General features: G+C 41.2%; 1 protein-coding gene across 1 annotated transcript in view; it reads left to right on the top strand.

The window, feature by feature from the left end:
* The window catches only part of Spag17 (sperm associated antigen 17), a 236,679-nt gene that overhangs the window by 114,269 nt on the left and 97,136 nt on the right, over positions 1-25,274 (top strand). The window contains exons 12-20 of the mRNA XM_005076661.4: positions 48-161; positions 972-1,122; positions 4,939-5,166; positions 5,236-5,454; positions 11,712-11,773; positions 12,450-12,563; positions 15,862-16,016; positions 21,240-21,415; positions 22,904-22,995. Of these exons, the coding sequence (XP_005076718.1) occupies positions 48-161; positions 972-1,122; positions 4,939-5,166; positions 5,236-5,454; positions 11,712-11,773; positions 12,450-12,563; positions 15,862-16,016; positions 21,240-21,415; positions 22,904-22,995 (1,311 nt within the window). The remainder of the gene's footprint in view (positions 1-47; positions 162-971; positions 1,123-4,938; positions 5,167-5,235; positions 5,455-11,711; positions 11,774-12,449; positions 12,564-15,861; positions 16,017-21,239; positions 21,416-22,903; positions 22,996-25,274) is intronic.

Here is a 25,274-nt window from a genome sequence, read left to right as displayed (position 1 = left end):
ACAGCATGCATTATCTCACTAAACTGATATTATTTTAATTTAAATAGAATCTCCATAAGATATTCTTATCTGAAGGAGAAAGTGAAACCAAAGCATTGCCCAAAGGCCCTCTCCTACTGAACTACCATGATGCCCATGCCCACAAGAAGTATGCACTGAAGGTAATGACTAGGACACCTCCCTCCCTTGGCTGAAGTGAAGAGGTGTGTCTATGATTCATTAGTTGGGGGATTTCATTGGATGACCTTATCAATCAATGCTAATGAACTATGGGGTATAGAGTAGATGCCTGCTGACACGTGGGGAATCAGGAAACAGGGGTTGCTAAAGGAAAAGGATGTCAGCAAAGAGTCCTTGCCTGATCACAGAGGTTGAGTTTACCACTGACTTGATTATCACCACTATCAGATCTGCATTAAAACTTTAAGGTCAGGCGCTGAAGAAGTGCTTGAGCAATTAAGAGTACTTGCTGGATGTCCAGAGGATCCAGGTTCAGTTCCTAAAACCCATGTCAGGTCGCTCAGAACTGTGTGTAATTCCAGCTCCATGGGGTCTCTTCTGGCCTCCAAGGGCATCCAAAAACATACATACATACATACATACACATAAATAAAAGTGAATCTTGAAAATATTATGGGAATTGCCTTTAAATATCTGCTGCTATGAAATACTAATAGAGGCCAGCAAAGGACCTCAGATGGCCTAGATAAATCCATGAGAAACTTCAGCAGCTTGTCACCAGGAATGAAGGCTCAGTTGTTTCTGTGCTCCAGAAACTTCTGGAAAAGTGAGAACTAGCTTTTTTTAACCTTATCCCAAACACTGCATTTGTCTTCTTCAATTACCTCTGATCTCCCCTGTTTCCAGATAATGAGAGTGGAGGTGTCATGTTTAGCCTTCTCCATATGCATAAGGCATTTGACAGTTCTCTTTAATGTTTTCTGTCATGTTGCTCTCTCTCTTTTTGTAAGGACCAAAAGAATTTTGACCCAGTTCAAATTGAGCAAGAGATGCAGTCCAAGCTGCCACTGTGGGAATTCCTTCAGTTCCCTCTGCCCCCTCCATGGAACAGCACTAAGAGACTTGCCACCATTCACGAGCTTATGCATTTCTGTACGAATGGTGAGTACATTGCTTCATGTTATATTCAATTTGATTAATAGTCACATGTCCCCTTTAAACTGTATACCCTTATACCAAAAAAGTATTTTGATCACTGAAAAGCCTTCCAGAGGCTGAGATTTGACAAGTTACAACCTTCTTGCCTTGAATATTGTCACTAACTATGTGGCAGCTCTGATATGTAGCATTCTGCAACTTGATGTACTAGATTTCCTTTCCAATCTATTTCCTTAGCCACGACACTTCCCCCGAGCCCCTGCACCCTCACTGACATCATTAGAGGTGATATAATCCATCCTACTTAATAAGAGGATGGTTCATATATCTATAAAATATAAAGATAAACAAAAGTCTCTCATCCCAAGCTATTATAGTCCCTTTCCCCGAAAAAAAATGAAAAGGCCTCACTATGGAATGGAACCCCTTCATCATCGTAGGAAACCAACAAACCATACACCACAATGACTAAGGAATGGAAAGAGAAGGCCTGAGCAGTTACTTTGCCCTGACTGAGCACTGTCAGTCTGGAGTCTCATGATCAAGTTTCAAGTAACACAAGTCAATTTTGAATTCTAGAATTGTGCTCCATGGAAACTTGAAATCATTTTCTCCTCCTTCTCCTCTCCCTCCTCCTCCTTTTTCTTCTTTTGTTTGTTTCTTTTTTTCAAGATAGGGCTTCTTTGTGTAGCCCTGGCTGTCCTGGAACTTGCTTTGTAGACCAGGCTGGCCTGAAACTCACAGAGATCCTGCCTCTGCAGCCATGTGCTACCACCACCAGAAAATATCCTTCTATCCACCCTGAACCAGACTGAACACATGTGTACTTGTCAATCAGTCTATCTGCACTAATAGCAAAAACGCATTATATTCTTTTACAAAATATTGGAATATAATGCATGAGAAACACAGAGGAAGAACTCTGCCTCTAGTGGATCCCCACTGTCTGAGTGGGAAACTGTGTCTCTACTCTGTATTTGACATGGGATGCTGAACTCTGGACCATCATCATCTGTTAATTCAGCCAATGGTTAGCCTAGGGCTCTTCCACTAGTCTCATTGTAGCTGGGGTCAGGAGGAACAGAAGAGATCATGGGAGGCAATTTTAAATGCAAACCTCTTTTGTCAGTGTTCAATTCTCTCTGCATGTCTTTGCCTCACAAATCCTTTCAGGAGCTCTCCTGAGGATCAAGAATGTTCCTCATACCTCTTTACAAAGCAATATTATTTTCAGAACAACCACCCCCCTTACCCACAACCCCATTCTTCACTGAGGACTGACACGCGGCAGGTTGCTTTCTTCTATCTCTTTACCTCGAGTCACTCCACAATTCTTTGAGGGTCAAAGACAGGTTACAGAAGGTCTGGGTCATCTGGCTTTGACTGGAGTATCCTTTTGGTGAAATGTGAGCACTTTGTTGAATCACCTCTGCACAGGAGGGTGGAAAGGAAAGAAGAAATGATGTTATGAACAATTAAAAATCACTGTCCAATGTCATCCTGAGATGGAATTCTGAAAGCAGTGTTTATATCCAGAAATTGAATTTCTTTCTTTTTTTTTAAATTTTTCAGTACTGATGACTGAATCTAGGACTTAGTACAGGCCAGGCAGTTTCCCTACCACTGAGATACACTGCCAGCTACAGAAACTGAAATATGAAGAAAGATATATTGTAGAACCAAAAAAATCTCCTAACTGAAGTGAACTTCAGAATTCATCTAGTCCAAATGCATTTCCAGAAAAGATATCTGAAGTCCAGGCAAGCTAAACTAGTTATTCTAGGGTTGCAATAATAGTGCAGATCTATGATTGAAATTCTGGCCCCCAGGTGCTCTCACTAGCACCCTTTGGTAACTAAGCTGAAGGGAGGGCAAATGTTATGTGCAGTTCATGTGCCTCCTCTGAGCCGTTACCTACCCTAGTCCTGGGAGGAGAGGCATGAAGAGAAAGCCCCTCAACAGCATGCCCCTGAAGAGTGAGTAGGTCCGAACTAACCTCTTCTCATGAGAGAAAAGCGAGTAGGAGGAAAGGGCCATTACCCGAGGGAGGAGGATGCTGGGCGATGAGGGGAGAAGTTGAAGAGAGGAGTGGAATGAACATGATAAAGAAATAATGCCTGCATGTATGAAATTCTCAAAGATTTTCTAAAGAAAAGGAAGTTATAAATCAATATTTCTAATGAATATAAATACTAAATTCAACAACACATCACACACACACACACACACACACACACACACACACACCTAGAATCCCATCTCATCTTAGACTACTCTTGGGACTCTGATGCAGACTGAACCCTGCAGTCAATCCTCCTTCATTTTTACTTATATCCCATGTCCACCTCAGCCCAGTACCATCCCAGGCTGGTCCACCACATCTCCCTGGCTGTTTCAATAACATTCCAACCACCTTACGTGCTTTCACCTTTCCACTATGAGTCTTATCCATGCGACAACCAGGACACCTTTTTGAGGCTGTCCATCAGATCATTTGCCTTCTTCACTCAAAAGCTCCTATGTTCACCTAGAGTGAAACCAAACCTATCTACCACGCACTTGTGAGGCCCCTCCCCTGCTAGGTTTCCATTAGCCTACTCCATTGTATCTACAGGGGCCTCCCAGCGCTTCCTTGAGGCATCAGTCACACACACACACACACACACACACACACACACACACACACACAGAGGCCTCTGGAACTTGGTGCTTGTCAACACATAAGCCTCTTGTCAGATGTCCCCTCACTCCTTTCTCATTTTAGCTCTATTATCTAAACGAAGTTTTTCTCAGTTTCCTGTATACAGCAAGAGCACAGCCTTTCCACTTTCACTTCTGGTGTCCTAATGTTTGCTTTATTGTCCCTGTTGTCACATACTTGTGTCTGTTTTCGCCTACTCCAACGGTATTCTATGACAGCTATGAGCCCATTGCTTTACTCGCCAACTTTCACTGCCCTTATAACACCTAATGGGTGTCATGTCTCTGGTTTTGGTTTCTGAGATAAATTCCAGGTTGGCCTAGAATGTATGATAATCCCCCCGTCTCGGCCTCCTAAATGCTGGGATTATATGTGCGCACTACCAAGCCCAGATCAAAAAGTGTTCTTCAGCAACTCTTTTGCCCCTTTCTTGGTTCTCTTCTGGATCCCTGTGTTGTTTTCCAAGGCTGTTCTACTCTCTCTGTTGGGGGGGGTGAAGGTGATCTATCAGTCACTAATCTGGAACAATCTATCTGATTGTTGTTCTGTTGCAATCTCATTGAATTCTGTTTGTCTCTACCTCTCAAACCTCCATCTTGAACTTTGAAAGTTGAAGAACCACGTCATGTTCTTCCTTGACTCCTAGGCACCTGTGGCAGAGCTGAAATGTCACTGACAGCTTAGTGACTATATGATGGACGCAGCTGAACAGGGACAACAGCTCTGACAAACTTTGAAGTGCCAATACGCAAAGTAGCAGCTCTTGCAGGTGGCTTTTTCTGGGCCTGAATGAACAGGAAAACCTTCTAACTGTCATAGACACAAATAACAAATTTCAAAAGCCATTTGTGTCAACAAAAAATCTTAAATATATGATATTTAAACCAATACAGGACTATGGAAAGTTCAGGCTAGTGAATATGGGTACCAAACAGTGAAGTTGTTAGGAATATCTCACGGATCTGTGACATCTTAACTATTATTTTCTTAGTATTTTAAGTCAGGTCAGCACCCATTTGCGGCATGAACCATCGGTGCCTCTCAGCTCCCACAGTGCCAGCCCTGTATCATGTACTAATAAGAGCCTTCCTCAAGGCAGTGGGCCTGCTCTCTTACAGAAGTGCTGAGCTGGAATGAAGTAGAACGAGCCTTCAAGGTGTTTACTTTCGAGAGCTTGAAGCTCTCCGAGGTGGATGAGGCAGGAAAGCTCAAGCCGGCCGAGGTGGTCAGTCAGGCAGATGCCGAGAATTTCAACATTCCGTGGGACAACCCCGCCAGGTTCGCTAAGTATATACGGCAGCGATGCATCCACAGGGCAAACACCCAGAAAGCCAACCCAGTGGCAGGTATGTTGAACAGGGGGCGGGGGAGCCATCCTGATACTGTATCTAACAGATGCTCTCCACCCTTGCTAGATATTGGAAACAAAGACAGAATACTATTTGTGGACCAAAATTTGTCAAAGGCTGAGCCAGAGGCTGAGAGATACAGAAATTCCCCAGATTCCAATCAGCCTGCTGCTGATGGTGTTAGGGCTTCTACTTCTGACATCGGGAGCCCCTCGGATGCTGGCAACAGACAACTGTCAGAGAAGGAGATCAGTGGGTCCATGTGGCCTCAGCCAGAGTCCTCGGGTAAGTGAAAGAATTATAGGGCTATACTTAGACACAAAAAGAGAGAGAAGTTCAAAAGGCATCATTTCAAGGTAAATGCTTCTTCATCTGAAGAAAAGTGAGTCAATGTCTAAGTTAATTGGGTAAGTAAATGTTCTGGGTGTGGTTAATCAGTTCCTATCTCTCCAACTCTGTTTTTTCAAGGCATCCTCTCAGTTCTTTTTTTCTGATAGAAAACTCAGTACAGTGAGCATAATTAAAATTTCAATATTAGTACTTCATGACTGCATGGTAAAATTACTTGTAGTGACTTAACAAAATGCCAAGTATATATAGAGAGAGCTTGGCATGAAACCAGTGTTCAGTGAATGTACCCTCTGTTTTGCTCCTATTTGAGCTCAGGACATTATCCTCAGGTACAGCCCTGTACATGGTGGCATTAGGAGTGCAGAGTACACTGGACTGGATTTACATGTGCCTTACACACAGCTGTCCCATCAAGTGCCTACCTGAAACAAAGCTCCCTGCATATTATTCTCAGCAGTTCCCAACTCTGCCGAATGGAGTGTGATCTGCTTCACACGCTCCTAGCACCCCACTCCTGATCCTAAAAGTCTCTTTGCACTTTGTCCTTTGCCCTATGTTATATACTGTCACCAAAAGATGTCATAACTGAGCCACACTTGCTTTATGCCTTGCTATTATGTCTTTCTACTTTCTGTAATCATTCATATGAAAAGTGAGGCCTCCACAACACCATAGCCTCTTGGGAGTAGTATCTATGTTTGTTTATGAAATATTAACTTTATCCTGGGCTGTGCAACCAATTGCAGCAAATTTTCATAGGACTAAAGTTACACAGAACATATTCTCATAATGCAGTGACATAGTGCATTAATTTTAAAAATGAGGTACCACATGACTGAAAACTAAGAAATATACTCACATATCACATCTAGGTGAAAGAAAAGGTTACAGTAGGAATTATTATTCAAACTAAATAATAATAAAACATTGAGCATAAAAATGTATATAACGCAGCTGAAGAAGATGCTGCTGCTATACTGACAGCTTTGAATTAGCACATTCCAGAAAGATCCTGAACATTAACTAATTAAACTTCAATCCCAAGTTATTTAGCTATATGTGAGCCACACCATTAAGAAACCACCAAAGGAGAGGTTTCTTACTTATTATTGGGGAGAGGGCTTACTTATTATGAGTAAGATACAGACAGATGGACAGAGGGAGGGAGGGAGGGAAGTGAAGAAAAAAAGACAAATAGGGTGACGGGGAGAACATCCAGAGGCATCTAGAAAATCCAGAGCAAAGAGAAAAAGAAGCAGACTAGACATGGCCTGGATTAGGGAAGCAGAGCATGGGAAATCATACAGGCTATAAAGATGATGAAGGAGGAAGCCCTGAGCTCAAGATGGCCAGGGGAGTAGAGGAGGAAGGAGGTAGGTGTGGGGACTTTGAGATATGTGACTGGTTTTTGTGACTACCCACTGAAGTAGCCTGGAGGCCAGCATGGGCTTTGATATGAACTTCAGACACATGCCAATGGACAGCCATATGTTCCTTCTGCAAGAGGTCAGGGAAATGACTCCGTTGGCACACAGACTGACGCCTGCTTCCTGAGTTCCTAAGGAGTGCTGGCTTTTGCCAAACCACCAGAAATCCTTCTACAGTCCAGGTTGAGCTCGTTCCTGGATACATGTACTTCCTGATGAACAAAAGGGTCCAAATGAAGTAGCAGAGGAAGACGATAGCACTGAAGTAAATCAGTGGAACAGAAAAACATTAAAAAATGGAAGAACAAAACGACAAAAGCTTGGCTATTAAAAAATGCAAGTTAAATTACCAAATGTTCTTTGAGACTAGTCAAGGCACAATTAACCATATCAAGAGCAATATCTTCTCAGAAATAAATATCCTATTAGGGATGAAGAAACAGACTTCACTCAGATCCTATAGAGATTAAAAAGATACAGAGAGGAGAGCCTGCAGTAGCAACCTGGAGGAACAGCCTGGAACCACAGCTACGGAGAGCTGAGCCGGGAGGAGCAGCCTGGAACCACAGCTACGGAGAGCTGAGCCTGGACAAACAACCTGGGACCACAGCTACTAGAGCTACTGGTAGGAAGATCACAGAGCCAAGGATCAACTGGGTTACAGACTGATGTAACTCTGTAAGTTCCTCGGGAGACCCTGTCCCAACATTAACGATGAAAAGTCCAGGGGATAAAGCCAGTTGTAGAAGACCTCAGTGTCAATCCCCACCACCACAAAACCAGAAAGAGGAGATAAACAATCTTATTCTACAAAATTTGAGAATGAAATGGGCAAATACTGTCTACTGAGCAGACACCAAACAATAATAGCATCTCCCAACAAAATTACATTGTAAGAGAATCAGAAGGAAAATCTATAACTATAAAAATATGATTTATTGATTAGCATTAGTGAAAAGAAAACAGATCCATTTATAGAAGTATAAAAGGCATTTAAACTTCCCTGGTAACCAATGAAAAATTCTTAACAAAATGGCAACAGTAGGACAATTCCTCAACTTTATAAAAGTTGTTTTTAAGACAATAACATTATATACTACAATGAAAATCTGAGAGCCGTCTTCTCCAAGATTAGAAAGTTGTGTATCAGGAGCCCTGTTTTTTGTCCTAACAAACTCATCTAGAGAAGCAAGAAAGATTAAAAAACGGCTTGAAAAGAAAAAACAAAAATAAAAACAATGTATCACTATTTGTAACTATGTGTAGAAACCCAAACAATGCCCAGACTCACACAAAGTGGAATCGGAGAGTTTACCAAAGGAGGCTGTGGTTGTTAAAGATGTATCCAAGAAAGGAGCCCTGGGACTTTTCTTTACAATTGTGTGTTTAGGAAGCAGTCATGCTGTGGGCTCTTTGCTGAGTGTGTGGCAGTTCCTAATAGTAAAAGGTGTGTTGAAGGTAAGTGTAAGCTCCCCTGCAAACCACAAGAGTTAAATTGGTGTTGACTATGGTCATCTTGACATCTTCCTTATCTGTATGAGGGGAGAAGGAAAGGTTAGAAGTAGAATTTTGCAAGGCCACCTACTAGCTGTCAGTAAGGTAGGTATGTGAGCAGGAGAAGACAGATACCCTGTGAGACTGAGGATGGCTCTGCTGTATCCCAAGCATAGTGCCACGGCATGGATCTTCTGTATATTACTGCTTTATAGAAACCTGAACAGAGAGGTCTAAATAGCTTGTTCAACCATGTAGATATAGGAACAGGACAGCAGTGCCCTCTGCCTCACCTTAGAATAAGGCTTCCTAGGCCCTAGAAATTCCTCATGATGCTACCTAATAGTTTGGCCATATTCAGAATGTCTTTGTCATGAGGTTCTTATCCCTTACCCTGGTTTTGTTGCCTTGTGTTTCTTCCTTCCCAACAGTAGATTTCCTCTATCTCCTATGTCTACCTAGTAGTCTAGCTCACAACACAGGGAGGGGAGCACACAGAGGTGTGGGGGACAAGAATAAGTTAGCCCTGGTTGTTAGGACATCATACACCTGAATGCACATATACGATAGAAGTCACCTTGTGTTAACATCGAACCAGAATCAGCTTGGAAAGATGGAAGATGGGGTGTTTGTTTCGCTCTGTTTTGTTTTTCTGAAGGCAGGCTGTGTACAGTTTCCTTTCCTCGGGCAACTTCTGCCACCTGGTGGTCAAACCACTCATATGCTGCTATAGAGCCTGGTGGAGAGAGGGTGACTCTCAGGCTCCCAAGATTCAGGATGAAATGCTATCATCTAGATAGCATGTTCTGGGGCCCCAGCAATTTTGAGGGCGGGCCCCCAGCCCTAAGGGCTCCTCCTCGGTGAATGCAGAGCCACTGGGTCTGAGCAGAGGAGACAGCTGTCCTTGTACCTCTGTGGCTGTTTTATAAGAGGAAGCTGTTGTCTGAGCTTCCATCTTCCTCCCTAACGCTGCTTCATTCTTCAAAAGCAGCCGCTCTAACTCCATTTACACAAAGCAGAAATCATCTTTGTGTTTCCCCACAAAACCGTTTTGGCATCACACGCATTGATATGCCTGTTTCTGGACATGAAGGGCTGGACAGTGGTGCTTTCCCTAACAAAACTCTGGGTTTCCATCTGAGACTGTTTTGAACTTGACAGGGCACATTGGATATTTATGAAAAAACCTGAGAGTTGATAACCGCGAGGCTGTAGGTTTAGATGTGCCCTTTATGCTTGTTGGGTGTTTTTTTAATAAAGCAACTGCTTTGCAGAGGGATCTTGTTATCTCTAAAGTAAAACAGATTAGGAGAGCTGTTTTTCAAAGGGAAGGGAAAGCGTCCATTTCCAGATGTGTCAAAAACTACTGAATCACACTGTCAAAGGATTATGTGGCTGAAATCAAGAATCAGACAGAGAGAAAAAATGACTTTTATTCTACTGTTAAATAGAGTTCATCTTCATATTAGACTGCTCTGTCCTTTGGCAAAGTTGTTGGTGCACCAGTTTTGAACATACTTTCTAAAGAGTTGGTTTTATTCCCTGATCTTTAGACACAGGAGGGAATATCAAATCTTCTGGAAACTGGCAGGTCACAGGATAGAAGGACTTTTATTCTACAGATTTCATATCAATTGCTTCAAAGACAAAGGGGATATCACGGTCTATTTAGAATTACAGTTGGCCTGAGTTTTGTCTTCAATGGATATGTTTGTACAAATGCTGAACTGAATTGCCTTTCACATCTCCCTCGAAATCAAAATGGAACATTCATTCTGTCACCTGCAGCAACCTGGGACAAGAGGGAACTAGGGCCAAAGATATAAGTAACTGTGCTTTTGAGAGAGAAGAGCATTAGCCTGTCCTTGGTAGATATCACTGCCCACCCCACCCCCACCCCCAGAATCCTGTGTATGGATCTCTTTGCAGCAGAATGAAAAGACAAATCTTATATTCACAGTCGAGTCAGCCTTTCTTACAGATTTCCTTGTACATTTCTGCTTTCTTTTTTTACTCTGCCATCATTTCAATATAGTTCAAAATGTGCTATAGATTCACCCCATTCAATCAAAAGAAAAACCCATCGCTGAATCCGCACCAGGTGCCGGATGCTCAAGATACGAAGAGAGCACGTTCTTGTACTTCAGCAACTGAGAGCTGAAGGAAGCAGAGGAGCAGACCATGAACAAACAGGACCCTTCCCCACTCAATGCTCTGACTTAAAAACAGGCGAATAGCTTAAAGAATGGCGGTGGGAACGGGGGAGTGTAAGGCTGCCCACACAAACAGTGAGCTGGCCAGTCCGTCTGAAGTGGGAAGGACAAGGAGGGACTAGGGCACATGTGTTGGGAGAGTGAGGCTGCAGCAATTTGTACACAGCTTTGTGGCTTGGGATTTGCAATTATTCTCAATGCGGTAAGAAGTCAACTTGGCTCAGCCGTTCAGCAGCACGAAAGTATATCCTGCAACACTTAGCCTTCTCAAGCTTACTCCATTTGTTTCATCAAATGTGGGAAAAATTACAGTAGGGACTTCATCAGCATTCTCTGTTATGTCTCGTTTATCCTGATGTACTTCATGATGTGAAAATCACTAGCACAGATCTGTCCCTTTCTCATCCATTCAGATGGCCACTGCTTCCTAGCCAACAATGATATCACAGCCCTTATCATCACATAAGTTTACACTTGTGTGTTAAACTCCACCTGTCAGTGTGCACATGCTCATTAAATAATTAAGTTAATGATGGGTGGACGGAAGATCTCAACAGAATGGTAGGATGCTTTCACTCTCTAATAGGTGAATTCATTGCTTGTTCTCCGGTCCACGCACCCCTGCCCTTGTCCCAGTCTGTCACCTACCAGGCAAGGCTCAGAAAAATTTGCAAGGCTTTGTGATGATCACCAGAGTAAGGAAAAATGAAAGCAGTGAGCCAATGATTTAGTTTAGCCAGTGAATACTTAAAATTTGTGGAGGCAAAGGTTCACCAAAGAAGTGAACGTTATGCAGCCTGAAAGAATAGCTGCTATGATTTAGTGGGCATCAGATAAGAAGCCGGATTCTTTTCACAGACTGTAGGATAAATTCTAGGTAGGCACTGACTTAGAATTATTGACACAAACACCTCTTTGGAGGCACGAAACATGCCTCTCAGGAATTACCTTTTCAGCACAGAGACATAGATCATACGGGCAACAAAAAGATCCAGCACTGACCAAACGCCAGAACAAATCCCAAACACAACTGGATGTTGGTGTCTTTGATTTACAGAGCAGACCACGGACAATGAGATCAAAGATGAAGCAGCCACAAAGGATGGTTCTCTTGAAAAGGTACGGAATTATTTTCCTAAATGTGTAGATGACAAGTAAGATGATCTGAAAACCCCTGACCAAACTGAGAAGAGGGAGAGAGAGAGAAGGAGGGAAGGAGGGAGGGAGGGAGGGAGGGAGAGAGAGAGAGGGGGAGGGTAGAGAGAGAAGGGGGGGAGGCTTAAAAGGAAAATGCTGCTGATACCAGGGCCAAAGGAGTTGTTTGGACATCCATACTCCCTCCAACTGGAGTGAAGGGGGTTAATTTTACTGGCCTCACTAACTTAAGTAGAACTTCCCGCTCCCTGCCCCTCTCTAGACAGTGTGGCTTGGCAACCTCACAAACACCTGCTGACCATACAGCCCATGTAGAACTAAACGCCGTCTTGAAGTGAGCTCAGAAAACCTGCCTATAATTGCTAACAGGACTCCGAAGAGTATAACCTAACAATAAAAATATTTAGGTTATGTTGCACATTTGGAAAAAAAGAGAGAGTCAAAGGCGTACTTCTTTCTGGCAGCGGCCCTCCTAAAATGTTGCCATATGGATCTATACATATGGATCTATACATATGCAGATTCCCACAATTAAATGGGGCGCATGGGGGTGAGTCCACAGAGTCTAATAGGGCTCCATTTGGACGCGCACAAATTAGAGCTGAAATTGTGATCCAGTGGATTTTTTTTCCTTTTTAAGAAACCCAAGAAGATGGTGGTGGAAGCTAATCTCGAGGACATAAAGAAAACTCAGCAGCGAAGTTTAACGGACTGGAGCTTTACTGAACATTTTCAGCCGAAAGTCCTGCTTCAGGTATTTATGGGCTGTGATTCTCCAGGAGACGCGCGTGGATAGGTCTGGAGAGCCGGGCTGTAACTGTGAACAGTTCACTTCTGGGTCACTCTCTCAGCTCGAGCTCAACTCAGTATTCCCATTGACTTGGGCTATAAAATGAGTTTGTTCCCACACTAAGCCATGCACTCACAGGAAACCCCCCGAACGGTTGAAAGGATAATTTCAAAGGGACGGTTTCCATAACTGCTCTGAGTGTTTTCTAGAGAAAAACTGGGCTGCACCAGGAAGCAACACCATTTTCCCCCTCTGGTGTCTTTCCATTCTTTTTAAACTTCATTATGTTTCCTGGAGTTTTCTGTTTGGATGAGCAGGTCAAGGATGGTAGCCTTGATGGCTACAGTTACTGTGCTGAGTGCTGTGTGTGAGGCCACAGCTGTTGTGTACAAGTGTATTCCTCAGCTTAAGCTATGACATAGAAACTGTTCAGTCGTAGAAACTGAAGCACCTTGACCACACGTCTGTTGCTAATTGAGAAACATGAACAAAACAACCAAGAAAGAAAATTTGCTCCCCCATCCCAAAACATGCTTTTATCTGCTATAAGAAAAAAAAAATAGTAAGACGTCCAGAAATGAACACAAGCTGGCTTCAGATTTTATAAAACTTGTACTCTGTATGACTTGTCTTTCTAATTTGGCTCGCATTTTGACTAGATTTATATCCCACATATCTTTAAAGCCAGGAGAATCTACAGAGCCTTGTTATGAAAAGAATAGTAATTTCCCAACCGCATCAATGGTAAAGAAAAATGGTCCTCCACCAAAAAGAAAGTAATTCAACAGGAACGAGGACAGTCACATGGCACTCTGCATTTAGCTATATGGGGCCAAACACACCAGGGTTCAAAGACTTGGCATGAAATGATATATATCATTCATAATTTTTATATCTACTACATGTTGAAATGATAACATTTTCATATATCGAGTGAAACAAAATATACCGTTTCCATTGACTTTACCTGCCTCGGCTTTTAGAATGTAGCAACTATAAAATTTAGAATTACATATGTGACCCGCATTTGTGATTTAAACATTTGCCTTATTTTTGTTTTCTCTTGAATGTGCTTCTCCCTTGCTAGGGGCTAAGGTCCTCTGTTGTTGAATGTCTTGGCTCACCTTCTAGGGGCTAAGGTCCTCTGTTGTTGAATGTCTTGGCTCACCTTCTAGGGCCTGCCACCCTCTGCTCTGCTGCAGTAGAGGACGGACAGTAGCCTGGTAGATTCTACAAGGTACAAGGGTGCCTGTAAGGACTAACTATGTCAGTTTTAATTCACCACCATCCTCACCTTCTATTGAAACATCCTTCTAAGCATCAGATGGTTTTGATTCTCACTCTGGTCCATTCCCTGCAATTCAAATATTTCATCCATTTGATTATAACTCAGAGTGATCTTAATCCAATTGCAGATGAAAGTTTTGTCCATGGAGTTCATTTGTATGTTCATGAAACAGTGCCTGGGACTCATTTTCTCTCTCTCTCTCTCTCTCTCTCTCTCTCTCTCTCTCTCTCTCTCTCTCTCTCTCTCTCTCTCTCTCTCTCTCTCTCTCTGTCCTGATATTTACTCTTCATGAACTAACATGAAACCAACAATAATAATAATAATAATAATCTGTTAAAGGCAAACACCAATCCATAAAAGGAAGGTAATGTGAACACTTTTCAAATGTTCAGAGTCAGTCACAGCTCTGATAATCTTGCCCAGAAGTCACAGCAAGGATGGATGTGTGTTCACTATAAGCAAACATTTATTTCTTGGGTTTATCATCTCAGAGGAATTTGCCTTTCAAGAACAGTGGTTGTGCCTCAGAAAGCAGAAGTAAACATCTACATGGCACTCCATCAAGGCACTCTTACGGGTGACTAGACGGGGGTGGGGGGTGGGGGTGGATAAATGTATTATTCCGAGTCTATTACAAGTATAGAAATGAAAGCAAAACTGAGACACCCCTTTCCTTGCATTCTAGCAGTTCCTTGAGATTATCCTGATGGCAGAGCACACAAAGCTGCCTACAGTCGATTGGAATTGAGAACACAAACAAAAGTCTGCTATTGTCTCCTTCCTTTTCCTGTGGGCAGTTTTCTATGGTTGACTGACATTGAGAAAAAAAAAAAAAAAAAAAAAAACAGGACAAAGCAGCTATACCTTGGTGCCCTCTGCTGGTGGCTGCCCTTGAAGTGCAGGCTGAGGGTGTTTAAAACAAGGCAGAGGTAGATAGCAAACAGTGATGCCGCTGTGAGGAAGAGAGAAATCAGAGCTGGAAGACAGTTGGCTTGAACTCTGGCACCAGAACCTACAGACCCTGTTCTTGGCAAGCCACTTATTGTTCTGGCAAATGAGACCTGATATTTAGAAACAGGAAGAAAAAATGTTAGCTATTATCTTAGTCTCAGGCTGCCTTACCAAAACAATTCAGGCTAGGTAGCTTCAATAATACACGTGTATCAACTCGGAACTTAAGAAATAGGAGAACAAATTCCAAGTGCTAGTGTGGTTAGCTCCTGATGAGGGCTTGCTTCCTGGCTTGCACGTGATTCTGTCCTGCTGAGTTATCCATGGCAGAGAGAGAGGGGAGAAGAAGCAAGCTCCAGTGTCCCAGATGATAAGGACACAAATCCTATCATGGGAACCCCACCCTCTTAACATTCCCAAAGACCTCCAAATATCACACTGGGGCTGGAGTGTTGGTTGTAGACTTGGAGCAGGTCAGGAACAGCCTAGTGTATGATGCCCACTCTATCTGCATTATTTAACGATGCTAAAAAAAATGAATTGATCTGTATGGAGGTACAGAAAACTATTAAAGAACTGACTGATTAGCAGGGTGATGGTGGTGATAACATGCCTTCAGTCCCAGCACTCAGAAGGCAGAGGGCAGATGGATCTCTGAGTTTAAGCCTAGCTCTGTCCACAGAGTGAGATCCAGGACAGTCAGTGCTATGCAGAGAAACCCTGTCTCAAAAAACAAAAACAAAAAACAAAAAGAGGTGGGGTGAGGCTGACTGATTACCATCTACTAACACTTAACACGTATCTCCACCCTTGGAACCTACTGTTTGTTTTTCTATAAGAGTTATTGAAAGGCTCAAAAAATGCACTATATTTTATGATCGTATTTTCTAGTCATTAGGAAAGAATCCACTGAAAACTTAAAGTTGGCCATTGATGTAGAAATGATGGGGGGGGCATACATGTTGCTATAGCAAAAGACTCTTCTCCTGGGATAAAGCAACTGAATAAAACCATCATTTTCAGGTTCTTCAGGAAGCCCATCAGCAATATCGATGTGTTGACTCTTATTACCACACACAGGACAACTCTTTACTTCTGGTTTTTCATAATCCAATGAATATTCAACGTCTGCATTGTGAATATTGGAATATTGCTCTTCACTCTAACGTTGGATTCAGGTGACTTAGATAATTTCATTAATTATACAGTGGCAGAGTTAGCCTCTCAGGTTTTGGTTCCTTATTCTGGTCCTGTGGTTCAACTCAATGAAAGCATTTATTTAGTGCTATGGTTCAATTTGGCTGCTTAAAATAATATGTACTGTGTACTATGCACTGTGCTAGGTATTAACACTATACCATCACGAGAGAGCTTAACTCTTGCCCTCATGAAATCTAATGGAGATGTTATTAAAGTGTTTTTTATTAGTTTCAACTGTAGCAACACTGACTCTAAGACATTAAAGTAGTAACTACAAAAGTTTGATTTTTCTTAACTCTAATGGGTCTTGAAAAGATTCAAGGGTAGGGCAGCTGAAGAACTAGCAAAATAAGCAGGCAAGTTGCCAGCAAATGGAGATCTAAGAGTCCCTGGTTCTTTGTAATTCTTGGTACTTTTTTTTTGCTTATTTGTTTGCTTGTTTGTTTTGGCCAGCTTTTCATTTGTTTGTTCCTGTAGAACTTGGCTCTCTCTTCTCACTCATAGCAAGGGCATCTTGTTATGTCAACACTGTTTAAGGAGCACTCAGTGCTTACTGTCTGTATAATCATGGAAATGGAATTGAGGAACAACTCGGGAAGCAGACTGCCATAAACACACTGATTTTAAGTTTAAAGGATTATTTAATTTAGGTGTTTAATAGGTGTACTTGAACTGTTAATCTGTATTTTTCTTTGTTTTTCATTGCCCAAATTTATTTTGCATCTTCTTTCTTTCTTTCCTGGCATCGGTTGCTTGCTAGATCTCCACTGTAACTCTGAGAGCATTCCCTCCACTGAAACTCTGAGAGCATTCCCTCCACTGTAACTCTGAGAGCATTCCCTCCACTGTAACTCTGAGAGCATTCCCTCCACTGTAACTCTGAGAGCATTCCCTCCAGTGTAACTCTGAGAGCATTCCCTCCAGTGTAACTCTGAGAGCATTCCTTCCAGTGTAACTCTGAGAGCATTCCCTCCACTGTACCTCTGAGAGCATTCCCTCCAGTGTAATTCTGAGAGCATTCCCTCCACTGTAACTCTGAGAGCATTCCCTCCACTGTAACTCTGAGAGCATTCCCTCCAGTGTAACTCTGAGAGCATTCCCTCCAGTGTAACTCTGAGAGCATTCCCTCCACTGTAACTCTGAGAGCATTCCCTCCACTGTAACTCTGAGAGCATTCCCTCCACTGTAACTCTGAGAGCATTCCCTCCAGTATAACTCTGAGAGCATATATCCTCCAACAAGTCCATACCTCCTAATCCTTCTCAAACAGTTCCACTAAAAATTCAAATATATTTCCATTCCCTGTTAGCAGCTCTCCTTGTCAGGTATCCCATGACTCTGGCATCTCCAACATCTTCAGGACTCTAAGACAATACAGGCTTCAGCTTCACAGCTCCACACAATGGCTTTCTGAGCCTCCAGACAGGAACACCCCTTAGCCATGATAGAAGATTCCACAACTCCTTTTCTTTATCCTTCTTGACTCTAATTCCAGAACCATGTGGCCAAAGCTGCTAAATTCTTCTGCTTGCTAGGGCTAGACCTTGGCCCCCTCCTTGGATTACATTACAGCAAATTTCTGTTGTTTAGGCTTAGGAAATCACTCAGACCTTTTCCTTTCACAGGTTTCAGGATTAGCTAGGTGGGATCTCACCCTGAGGTTACCACTCTCTTTATTCCATTTAGCATAAGGCTTTTCTTTAAATGGTTTATCTCTTTGAACACAAAACTTGACTCCAGTAGTACATTTATTGGTGCTCTTTTTCTCCTCAAACTGAACATTTTTAATTTCTCTTTACCCTACTTGCTCCTTTTCATTTTAGATCTGCATATGAGTGATCACTAATAACCACATGACACAATCAATACTAAGCTGTCTTGAAATCTCCTTTGTCAACAATATTAGTCTAAAACCCTTCAGTTTAGCTTCAGGCAGATTTTTAGGACAAGGACAAAAAGCAGCCACACAACTTTGACAAAATATCATAAGACTGTCTCTAGGTCAGCCAGTAATATTCTTCCCTCTGAGACCTCTTGAGCTGGACCCCCCAGTCCACAGCAGCCTCAGTAAAACTGATTTCCTTGCTCCTACTAGGATGGCCCATTCAGTCTCACTGAAAGTGTTCAATTTCTTTCCTAGTCCAAAGTCCCAAAGTCTTCCATGTTCCTCCCACAAATAGAATTATGAAACCTGTCACAGCAATACCCCAGTGCCTAATATCAACTTCTGTCTTAGTTGTTGTTCTGTTATTGTAATGAAACACCATGATGAGACAATTATAAAAGGAAGCATTTAACTGGGGCCTTACTTACAATTTTAAAAGGTTACCCCATAATCATCATGGCAGGAGACAGACAGGCATGGCACCAGAGCTGAGAACTTTACATCCTGATATGTAGAAGAGAGAGAGAGAGAGAGAGAGAGAGAGAGAGAGAGAGAGAGAGAGAGAGAGAGAGAGAGAGAAAGACTGTGCCTGGCATGGGCTTTTGAAACCTCAGTGCTGCCAATCCCCAGTAACATACTTCATAACTCCTCACCCTTCTCAATCAACTCTACTCCCTGATGACTAAGCATTCAAATATATGAGCCCATGGGTGTCATTCTTATTCACACCACCACATACTTCTATTTTGAAATTATCTAGAAATGTTGTTTCCACCTATAGTGACAGATTTTAGTTACAAGAAGCTCAGCTCCTTACATTTATAAACTATAAACTAAATTGCCTTGACCCTTGTATTTGTCTCCAGTGTAGGCATCTTTACTTTTTAAAATATAGCTAGATAGAATGCATATGGGAGTTATTAATTCACCAAATATCTATGAGTAATAAAGTACCTGAAGCATTGTTTGCTTGTCCTCATTTGAATACTAATCTGGCTTTTGTTTGAGCCTATATCCCTTTGTTGCCAAACATTACCAAGAATTTTGTTCTTTTTTCTTAATTGTGTGTGCATATGCATGTTTATCTGAGTGAATGGGGGGAGGGTGCAAGTATGCATGCATTTGTATGCCTATGCGTGTGGAGGCCAGAGGGCAACCAGAGATATCTTTCCTTAGGTACCATTCCTCTGGTGCCATGCACCCAGTATTTGTTGGTTGTTGGTTTGTTGGTTGTTTAGTTTGTTGAGACTGGTCTTTCACTGACCTATGTCTCTGTGATGGGCATTCACTGACTCTTGGGACACCCAGTGACCACCTCTCTACTTCTCCAGGATTACAAGTGTCTCTGTCTCCGTGCCTGGCTTTTTTGCATGAGTTCCGGAAATCAAACTCAGTTCCTTATGCTTACACGGAGTGCACTGATCTCCTCGGCACTCAAGAATTTTACTTCTTAATTGGAAATATTCATTAATTGGTACTAAATATAAGAATGAAATTAGCCAACTTACAAATTAAAGTCTCAGTCTGTTTGATGACGTGGGAATAAATTTTAGATGTATAAGGGTAGAAACATAAAGGCTAGTTAGAGGCTATTGCAGCAATCCTAAGAAGAAATGAAAGTGAGTTGGGCCAGAACAATGATAGCAAAGGAGGAAAGAGAACAGATTTGGTATTATAAGTACAATCTTATTTAGAATAGTTTTAAATCATTTTAATTTGCTAACAGATTGGAATAATAGTATAAGAAAATAACAATCATTTCAGGATTTTACTTATTCAACTGGCTGTGTAGAGTAACCATCCTCTAAAATGTCAGCTTTGATGTTGCAACCTGGTAGACTATAAGGCATTTCTTGGAGACACAGTGTTGGATATGTCTGGTACCTTCTAAATGAAGGTGTCAAGCACTATAATTTATAATCCACAATTTCCATTATATAGCTTTAGAAATAACCAAAGGTCTATAAAATGGTTCATCAGGTAAAGGCAGTTAGTTGCCATCAAGTCTGATGACTTGATTTGATTCTCCAGGACCTATGTGATAGATGAAGAGAACTGATTCCTACAAGTTGTCCTCTAACTTCCACATATATACCATGTCATAAACATACCACACGCATGCGCACACAGATACAGAGAGAAGAAAAAGAACAATAATCAAAATTCTGATGCATCCTGAGTATTCCATCCATCTCGCTTTAACTTTTCAAATGTTATGCCTTACCTTCATGTAATCTCAAAATAAAATTTATTGTCAAGCTTAAATATTTCAGTTTATTTCCTTGTGGGAGTCACTCTCTAGACATCCACATAGATTTATTAATATCCAAATGTTAATTAAAATTTAAAAATACTCTCATCAGTACAAATTGTTTGAATAGATTTGCAAACAGCAATGACTCACTCTTAGTAAGCAGCAGTTTCCTGGGAGGAGCATGAATGTGTGAGCAGTTTAGGGAATCTGTTTTGGAAGCAGATGCCCCCAAGACCAGTAATCTTTATAGCAAGACAAAGGGGGAGTTCTTTAATGAAGTGACTGTAGTGGCTGGTGGCCAATTAAAAGGATTTCTAATGTCCTATAAACTTACCCTAAAAAGAGGCTGACTGTACTGCATCACGTTGACAGTGATTGTTTCTTCAACTGTCTCTGAAGTCATCTCTTGGTGTTAATCAAGGTCATTCATCATTGGTGCTAGAGAGATTACTGAGTGGTTAAGATCCCCTACTGCCCACAGATGAGCAGAGTTCTGTTTCCAGCACCCATTATTAGGAGGCTCCTACTTACCTGTAACTCCAGCTCTGAAAGATCAGATGTTCCCTTCTGGCCTCAAAGAGCACCCCACATACATAGAACCACACATACACATACATTAAAAAGGACACCCTTCCAAAAAGTCTTTAGTCCTCCTTCACTTAATGGGAAAGACCTCACTGTCTTCACATCTTTATCTGTGAAGAGAAGTGGGCATTTTTCAGAACCTCAGCAAAGATCCACACCTGACCTTTTTGTCACTTGGGCAATTCAAAATCACTTCATTTTTGAAGAGTTTGTTCAGACCATCTCTACCAGTGCCCTCACAGGCTTTTTGTTTGCTTGCTTCTTTGTTGTTTATGTTTTTCAAAACAGGGTTTCTCTGTAGCTTTGGAACCTGTCCTGGAACTCACTCTGTAGACCAGGCTGGTCTCGAACTCACAGAGATCCTCCTGCCTGTGTCTCTCAGCTGCTGGGATTAAAGCTGTGAGCCACCACCACGTGACCCTCACGAGCTTTAATAAGGACTCTCACTTCCCAGCTTCCTATCTTTGTCTCATCTAGGAATTACCTAGAACTCATTGCGCAATCTATCCAAGACTGGATCACAGAGGAAGAAGCAAAGTATCAGGAAGCCAAAATGGCTGAAGAAGTCAACAGGACCAAGATTGAGCTAGAGCTGAAAACTTCTGCTGCCAAAATTTCTCCTAGCAAAAGTGTTTCTCTCAAAAAATCTAAAAGTAAGTAACCAGTGCATTTATTCATGGAATGAGGCCCCAAGGCATTCTCCTATCTTCATGTCAAACCTGAATTTTCTGAGATTAAGAAGGACTGCCCCCAAATGCCTGTGAGTCTTCACTTTTCCTAATAAATGAAACAGCAGCATTCCAAGTGTGATGCTCTTGTATCTGAGTCAGACATGTTCAACACAATCCCATCTCCTATAAACTCTGGAAAACTTAATCTATTATACAGATCAAATATGATGAGATAAGGAAATGCCAATTTCCTCACAGATAGAACCAATGGGTTCCACCATCTAAATTTATTGACAGTGTGTGAAGTACTCAGAGTTAGTGGGTCTCAACAGGATAATTATAGAATCCAACAGCAATACTAAGTCAGACCCTTTATCAAATGGCAAAACAAAAATCTATCCAAAGACCACCCGGAGGTACGAATATAGAAGGAAATGGGGAGAGTTTCTCAGATGCCTATGGCATGGACCTAACTAGACCTTAGCACATATCTTTGATTATGTTTGTCTCTAATTTAGCTAATTTCTAAAACTTGGGGCCCATTAGGAAAAAGAAAAGAAGGTAACAGAGAGAAGGTAATTTTTATGGAGGGCACTTTATTAAGAAGTGATATATGGACTTCATCTAGAAAGTATAGATATTTCTCTGTCTGTAGAAAAGAAATTGTCTCCGGTAGTAATATGTATGATAGCTAAAGCTGAAAGTAATGTCTCATAATGAGACCAAGCTATGAAACTTACAAAAATTTGCAACCTCTTTTTGTTACTCGAGAAGTTTATATATGACCTGGCTCTAAAGTAAAACCTAAATTATGCTGCTAAGGAACCCTCTGGTATCCAGCAAAATGCTTATATTGTCAGTAACTGAGCTTCTTTCAGTGGAAGTCCAACAAGACTCTACCAAGTATGTAGAGTGATAAGTGGAACTCTATAAGACATAAAATGAAGGCTGACCAAGTACTTAGCTACTGGCAGGGAAAATATTGACTGGCTTTTTAATGCTACTGGGCAAAGCAAAAGCTTAGTATCTAGGTGCTGCAGAAAGCCATAACTTTGGCTTGTAATGTACCTGGCAGGTACACTGAGTCACTCCTGTCAGAAAAGATGTCACAGTGTTTGGAAGACAGGATGATAACACTGACCAAAAAGGGGGAGGGGCTCTGTATGAGAGGGAACAATAGGTATGTTCCTGTGGTTTTGAGATACTAAACAAAGAGTAATTAGGTGAAAATTTTAGGAAAAGGAATTCAAGTGACATGTCAAGGCACTGTGAATGTATTGTGAGACACCATCATCAAAGGCTCTGCACCACTCAGGTGTTGTTCTGGAGATGGCAAGAGAGAATTTAGAGATAAACACAAGAGGAGCTGAAGCTGTAGCCTTTGAAGTCCCTGATAGCCCAGAGACTCATTCCTTCTCTGATACCTCACTCTACAGAGTTGCTAAGAAGTTTGGTTTCCTCTGATTCTAGGTAACAAAATGGTCAGCAAAACAGAGGTACCAGAACAAGAGAAGGAAAAAGAGAAAGAGAAGATCCCTTTCATTTTAGAAGGCTCTCTAAAGGTAACCCAAGAAAAGACAAACCTCACAGATCAATCACAAGTCCAAAGTTATCCTGAGACAGATAATTTGCCTTAGTCACTGGGAATGATCTTTTTAACTGAAACCTCAGAGATGACTGAAGCTTCCCTGAAAGGATCCGTGTGTTCACAGGAGTCACATGACAAGTCCTCAAGAGCATATATGTCTTATTGTTTTCACATGACCACAACCCAGGGCAGTGACTGGTTCATGCTGCTTTGCTCTTTACCTTTGTCAAAAATGTTTGATTTAGTTCACATATTTTTATTCCAACTCTTAACTACAAAATTAATACATGCTTCTGGAATCGTTCCAGATTATTTTCATGTGCTATCTCTTTAGTTCCCGGAATAAGAAATGTCAAAGCTGGCAAGTTCCAAAGAGTGCACAAAGGTAGAGAGCTGTTGTGTCTGCTTGTTTGTGGGAAAATGCAGGTCTGCTTTGGTTTGAGCCTTCTGCCCCTGCGGTGCGTCACCCTCCCAGAGCATAGGCACACCAATGCAGTATTTCTCCAAACTGTGTGGTTTAGGAGTTTCTATGGGTTTTTCATCATGTAAGTATGATCAATTATTAAATCCATCTGCTGCTCCTCTCATTCTTGAAGGTTGTAGGGCAGGGAGGGGGAAGGCTCCAAAAGTTTCTAGCTTCTCACTTAGGTTTGTTCTTTTTGGTGACCAGCTTCTACTCCATTTTGGAACTTATCTAAGAGTTTGCCAAGAGTTGCCTCATTAGAACAAAAGACAGTTCTATCACTCATGAAATTCCAGGGGATTTGAGAGCTCTGTGCCAGGATCCAGGAATGAAGACCAAATATCTGGTTCTCGTTATATCATAATATTACAGTTTCTATTAAAGTCAGTTGTTACTTATCTGAAAATGGTTTTATTTTGCTCCTATTCATTAAACATAGTTTTTTATTTATACAAATTTTTACAGTTTCTACTAAGGTCAATTGTTACTTATCTGAAAATGGCTTTATTTTGCTCCTATTCATTAAACATATTTTTTATTTATACAATTTTTTGTTGAGTTTTTCATTTCCTTGTAGGTCTCTCAAGACATCAGTTTCCTTTTTCTTTGCTGACATCATAGATGTTAATAAACTATCACGTTTTATATTCTTTTGTAGACAGCTTATCTTTTTTATATTCTTTTGTAGCCAGCTTATCTTTTCTCTTTAGCTGACTTGAAAATATTCTGTGATCATCTGGTAAGCATTTAGCAGTTGATCTCTAGCAAAACAAAAATGTGCATATGTGTACACAAATAACCTTCCAGTAAAATCTCATTGATGGCAAATTTAGTATGTAATTTATAAATAATAACTAATCTTATAGTAATCTTCATTGCAAAGTTCATTTAGCAAGGTAATGCTTCAAATATGTTTTCATGGATATTTGCTAAGTTATATCCTTACACAGACTATGGTTACAATTGACAAACAAGTATAATTGCATTATTAATACTGATTAATATTTTCATTTATGTTAAAGAGTCAAAAGTGAAACAATAAAAGGACATGTCCCATTTGCTTATCAATAACAAGAGCAGTTTTACAGACTCAAGGAAATAATTTGAATTCTGAAAGAGTGTTTTCTCATTTTTCACTCCAGTTGCAGTGCAGTGGTTAAAGGTACTTAAGTAAATTCTTATTTCTAATATCCTACCCATTGATTTTTTTTAGCGCAGTCAATCAATAGGCAATCAGTCCCCATGATATAACATTCGCTGATGTCTGTAGTGTGAATACTCCAAGAGTGGCTGATTTCAAGCTGCCAATGTGGCACTGTGAAAAACTTAGTTGGGAGCAGTGTGGATCTGCATACCACTGTATAGTATGTTTTTAATATGTAGCACAGAGAATCATGAGATCTAATACAATAATTACAAATCACTGCATTTTCAGCACGTGTTGCCTTTGTTTTGAGCATTGTACTTAATGGCACTTATATGACTTTTTTCGATGGTAGCTTTGCTTAGCAACTATCTCCTAAAACCCCCAGAGATTTATCAGTAAACTCTTTAAATCAATATGAACTGGGTTCCGCACACCACTGTTATTTTCTGCTTAGATTTATTGACCTTTGGGGATGCTGGGATCAATGTCTATCATCAGTACTAGAAATGACTCAGTCAGTATCCTACCAAATATTGCCTTTTCAAAAGCTGTGCCTTAATTCCAAGAGGACTGGTGAGCTCGCCTTGTCATTTTCATACCTCCTACTTTCTTATACTTTGGATAGTTCGTTTTGTTTATTTAA

Source organism: Mesocricetus auratus, unplaced genomic scaffold, assembly GCF_017639785.1.
Source record: "Mesocricetus auratus isolate SY011 unplaced genomic scaffold, BCM_Maur_2.0 Super-Scaffold_100009, whole genome shotgun sequence".
NCBI classification, from domain to species: domain Eukaryota; kingdom Metazoa; phylum Chordata; class Mammalia; order Rodentia; family Cricetidae; genus Mesocricetus; species Mesocricetus auratus.
Note: the sequence above shows the minus strand (reverse complement) of the source record. Positions and strands in the feature narration are given on the sequence as shown.